This window comes from Galeopterus variegatus, unplaced genomic scaffold (genome assembly GCF_000696425.1).
Source record: "Galeopterus variegatus unplaced genomic scaffold, G_variegatus-3.0.2 Scaffold2094, whole genome shotgun sequence".
In the NCBI taxonomy this organism is placed as follows: domain Eukaryota; kingdom Metazoa; phylum Chordata; class Mammalia; order Dermoptera; family Cynocephalidae; genus Galeopterus; species Galeopterus variegatus.
In genome coordinates, this window is record NW_007728205.1 from 257,797 (window position 1) to 263,240 (window position 5,444).

The window sequence follows — 5,444 nt, forward strand, 5'->3', positions numbered from 1 at the left end:
GTCCTGTCGCCCCTCCCTCTGGCAGTAGGGCCCCTCCCTGCCCCGTCACCCCCCCCTCCACATTGTCACTGTGCTTCTAGCTGCAGGGGAGGTGCGGCCACAGGTTGGAATGTTTCAGCGCTGTGGTGGTGTGGCTATGCTTGCTTGCAGGGGTGAAGAGCCACGCCTGCGAGCAGTGTGGGAAGTCCTTTGCCAGGAAGGACATGCTCAAGGAGCACATGCGCGTGCACGACAACATCCGCGAGTACCTGTGCGCTGAGTGCGGGAAAGGTAGGTGCACACGTGCCAGGCAGCTCGGGCATTGACAAGGAAGGACATGCTCAAGGAGCACATGCGCGTGCACGACAACATCCGCGAGTACCTGTGCGCCGAGTGCGGGAAAGGTAGGTGCACACGTGCCAGGCAGCTCGGGCATTGACGCCACTCGCTCTTTAAAGGCCAAAGAGAACTGGCACATGGCAGAGCAGAAGGTGTGCCAGGGTTGAGTCCCAGGGAGGCCCCCAGACGCCAGTCATCTGCTTGGAAACTATTTAAGTCAGGAATCTAGAAGGAAAATAAAGTAGCCCAAAAGGCAGAAAGATGTGATAGATTTAAAGATACAAATGAATCATTTAAAAGTAGGAAAGTAACGCACCATATAGTTGTTTAAAGTGTAGAATGATCCTAAGAACCACCATATTGTTCAACAGCAGGTGCAAAATCCTTAGCAAATTAACTGCTATTGACTAGAACCAGCTGCATTTTAAGAGATTCATTCAACATGGCCAAGGAATCTTTATTGTTAATAACATAAAATTAGTTAATTAGTAATAAACCTACTAAAATATCTTACATCAGTAAGCTAAATAAGAAAAAAGAGATAATCTCAGTACCTGTTAAAATTTTAACCCATTTCTGTTTTAAAACAACCCAACTACCTGGAGAGCTTGGGGCAGGAGTCTTTCTCTGCTGTCTCAGACGCCCCCAGCCCACCCTGTTGCAATGACAGCAGACCCCCCAGGCTCATCTGACTGATCAAGTTTGTCTGCTTTGCCATTAGGATCTTTTTAAAATTTAATATTCCATAAATGGTTTTATTTTATTTGGTTTTTAAAAAATTAAACAGAAAAGTGCAAAGACAACACGAATGCCCGTGATTCTGCTCTACTCACCAGATAACCCCTGTTAGCACCTATGAAACAATAGTACGTGTAAAAGGTTCAAAAGATTCACTGCAGAGAAGAGCAGAAAATGAACCGTCTCCTTTTCCTCCACCCCCAGCCCTCAGTCCCTCCCTGCAGAGGACAGCACAGGTGGTAGGCCCCCTGTGTCCCCCAGAATGACTGTGCAAGGACAGCAGAAAAAAAAAAAAAAGGGTTTTCTAAAAACAATACAAGTGGGTGTGCGAGACAAGTTATTCTCACCTCAGGCCTCAGTTACCCTCCAAAAACAGCTGTCGCCAACATTTCCAGCAGTTTCTGGGCATTTCTTAGTGAGGGGCAGACCCTTGCTCCCCAGTGCAGCCTCCACCCCAGCTCTTCCCAACCCCTTTTCCCACTTGCTGCCACTGGCTCCCCTTCCTCTCCAGGCTCCCCCCAAAATAAGATTGTTTAAAAAGTGAAGTGGACCTGGCTGGAGGGGTCCTGCGTAGAGCAGCGTAGAGACAGGAGGGGGAGGAGACAGTCATGTGGGGCCGTTTCCCCCAGGAGGGCAGGGAGGGAAGGGTGTGAGGTCAGAGCCACATGCGTGATGCCACATGCAGTCTAGTATTTGGGATGTGTTGTGTACTTGAAGTTTCATGGTTTCTTCTGTGAATTCTGAATAGTTTAAATGCTGGGAGTAACACTTTGATTACCATATTTATTTCACATGATTGCCATATTGACCATATTTATTGCCGTACTTATTTCACATAACACGGATTTGGTGTTGGCTATTTTGCTCTCACGTACAGTCATTGGCACAGATTAGCAGATGCTCATGCTTGTTGGTTCTCTCCGTACCTTGCTTTTTCTTTACTTAAACATATGACCTGGAGATCTTTCCATATCAGAACAGGTAAATATTGCCTATTCTTTTTTTTCAAAACCTTGATAGGATCCCATCATGTGGATTCATATAACCAAGCACTATATTTATGAGTATATATTAAGGATTTTTTGCATTCATTTATTATTATAAATGATGTTACAGGAAACCTTCTTGAATATTACTTTACATATTTTCCTAGAAATTCCTGACCTGACCATGGGTTTAGTTAATTCCCAGGTCTAAGTAGGAGGCCATTAAAAGTAATGAAAGCCATCACCCGACAGAAGGGGGGCCAGGACCCTGCCAGTAGGTTTCCTGTGTGTACACAGGAAAGTACTGTGTTCAGGATCACAGCATGTTCCACGAAATACTCAGGAATAATTCATGAGACATCCGTGTGGCCTGTAAGAAGAAAAACCAGGTGTATAGAGATTTTTAAAAGGGCATGCCCATTCTGGGTTTGGAAATTTTAAGTATTTATAGATTATCAACTTTCCTCAAAGTAATTTGTGAATGTGATGCAGACTGGATCATAATCCCAATAGAGAGAACTTTAAAATTTCCACCATGTGGCAGTTGTGTTTAAAACTGTTCACAGATTTTTTTTTAATGGGAAGGAAGACATCAGTGTTGGAAGACCAGAACGCCAGCTGTGATGGGAGGTTAGGATGTGGGGTGACCTTTGTTGTCCCTTTCCTTCTGTGTTTTCTGGGTTTTGGTAATTTAGCTCATTCTGGATGCATAAGAGAAAAAGATGGTGGTTAGGGGCATGTGAGTAAGGACCAGCTTCCTTTAGTCGGAGGAAGGTCAGACTGTCAAAAGGTCAGAGCCAAGGTGCTGGCTGTGCCCGTCACTGCCTGGGGTAGCACCTAATGCTGGGAAGGGGGAGGAGGCAGGTGCAATCTCAGATTTTGGTCAGGAGTGTAAACTGGTGTGGTTAGGGTGGGCAGTCAGGCTGAATGGAGCTAGAAATTTATCCTGTTTGCACTATAAAGCATTGTTTACCACATAAAGACATGCAGAGAGTGTCCCCTGCAGCTTGTGTGTGTAGAGAACAACTTGAACACCAAGGGGACTTGTGTCTTGGCCTCAGGACATCCGCACCTGCTGTTCCCCTCGCCAAGAATGCTGTCCCCAAGTAGCTCTTGGCTCCTCCTACACTTGTTCTAAGTCACTCTTTCAGATGCCTCATCCCTGGGGATCCCCTGACACCCCATCGGCTGTTCCCCTCGCCAAGAATGCTGTCCCCAAGTAGCTCTTGGCTCCTCCTACACTTGTTCTGAGTCACTCTTTCAGATGCCTCATCCCTGGGGATCCCCTGACACCCCATCGGAGGAACCAGCGTCCTTGTCCACCCCCGTTGCCCCTCACCCATTGCCATCACCTCCCTGGCCATGTCTGCTTTGTCCTGCTTCTCTTTATCTCTTCTCACGTGACATTCTGCATTTGCTGTTGTCCCTCCCACATCTAAAATGGAAGCCCTGAGAGGCCAGGGACTTTGTTGGGCTCACCACTCAGTCCCTGGTACCTGGTACATAGTGCAAGCGCAGGTGTTTGTTGAATGGACAGGTGAACACCAGGAACAGTATTTAGCTGTTGAAAACTACGTGGAGTGGGGTTTGCACTGGCCAGGCCCCATGTCCTTTGCAGAAAGGATGGAAGCAGTTGAGGATGACGTCACACGGTGGCACCGACAGGCTGGCTAGGGGAAGTTCTGGGAGACATGACGCTGCTCAGGAGGCGTGGCCAGAGACTAGGCCCAGTGTGTGCCCAGGCACCAGCGGCTCACCTGGAAGGGCAGGTTGCTGGACCACCAACCTTGGTCTAACCTCTCCTCACCTGTAGTTTTTGTGACTATATGTGTGTGTAACTTTTTTTAATTAAAAAAATTAAATAATTTAAGGTAAAACTGCTCTTCCATAGTTGATAGCAGGCCCGCATGTACCCACCCCATTCAACAGCATAGGAGCCCATTACCCCCATCACCAGGGCCTCATTGCAGGAACTCCTGCTCCCCCTACTGGCTTGGCATGGCACAGCATCCTCATAGCCGGCAAGGTCATCTGCCCCCAGGGTTCAGAATTCTGGCAGGAGCTGGCTGAAGTTCACCTCTCTGTCCGCTGAGACAGAGGGGTTTTCTGGCTAGCCTAGTGAGTGACTGGGATTAAAGGGAACTGTTACCAGCTTAAGACAGAACTGTTTCCAGGCTCCATAGCTCTCCTCCTCTGAGTGCTGAGGGTGATAGCAATGGTCTGCCTGCCTGCCCTGGGCAGGCACAGCTGCAGGTTCATTTCCTTGGGGTGGTGATGAGGTAGCAGTGGCCCATCCCCTGTCCCTGGGCTGTGGCCGTGTGTGGTCAGCAGAACCAGACACAGTCTGCCCTAGTGCATGCAAGCCCCCAGAGGGTTGTGCTGCACTGCGAGAGTGCCCGCTGCTCACGGCCTCCTGCAGCCCCATGGCCTTCCTGAGCAGCCAGCTCACCCAGCAGATGTCCTGGGCTGTTCAAGACCCTTCACCCTCTCATGCAGCCCCACACCAGGGTCGTCCTCTCCTCACTGGCCTGAGTTAGTAAGCATGTGGCTTATTTCAACTCCTGAGATTGGCTTCATTGAATTAAATTAAAAGTAGATTGAAAGTCACTGTGTAAACCACCTCATATCCTAATCTTAACTAACACTTGTGTGGTCAAGATCAAAAGGAAACCTTAATCATCCTTGTATGCTGCTTACCAGATTATCCTCTCGGGTCACAGTGGTAAAACGTGGATGTTTACCCACAGCTCCCACTGTTGTTCACGCGCTGCTGGACGCTGGGCCAGGCTCTGGCCGGCTTGAGCACGTCCAGGTGCTGCAGTCAATCTCCAGTGGCCTCCGGGCAGTGACTTCCCGGGGCTCGCTGCTGGTGGAGCGGGAGCCTCAGGGTCGAGCCCCCACAGCCCAGCCCTTCCCTCTCCCGTTCCTCACCGGCTGCTGCCTGCGCCTTCCCTGGGTCCCGGGGCAGCTCTGACCTGCCCTGTCCCCGGCAGGCATGAAGACCAAGCACGCACTGCGCCACCACATGAAACTGCACAAAGGCATCAAGGAGTACGAGTGCAAGGAGTGCCACCGCAAGTTCGCACAGAAGGTCAACATGCTCAAGCACTACAAGCGGCACACAGGTGAGTTCCACGGGTGCAGCCGCGTGGCCTCCAGCGAACCAGCCCTGTTGGGGAGCTGCCGCCAGGCTCCTCCCCATCCTCAGTCCCCATGAGCCCCAGGCTTCTGAGTGAGCCTCCTGGTGTCATGGCCAGTGGCTACACTCCTCAGAACACCCCCCTGCTGGGCCGGCCCGGTGGCGCACTGCTACAGTGCGCCGCTTGGGAGCGCGGCGGCCCTCCCGCCGAGGGTTCGGATCCCACATACAGACCAGTTCCTGCTCACTGGCTGAGCGAGGTG

At 50.5% G+C, this 5,444-nt stretch overlaps 1 protein-coding gene across 1 annotated transcript in view; it reads left to right on the forward strand.

Moving 5' to 3' along the window:
- The window catches only part of PRDM15 (PR domain containing 15), a 55,291-nt gene that overhangs the window by 35,724 nt on the left and 14,123 nt on the right, over window positions 1–5,444 (forward strand). The window contains exons 18-19 of the mRNA XM_008580435.1: window positions 151–270; window positions 5,036–5,167. Coding sequence (XP_008578657.1) covers window positions 151–270; window positions 5,036–5,167 — 252 coding nt within the window. The remainder of the gene's footprint in view (window positions 1–150; window positions 271–5,035; window positions 5,168–5,444) is intronic.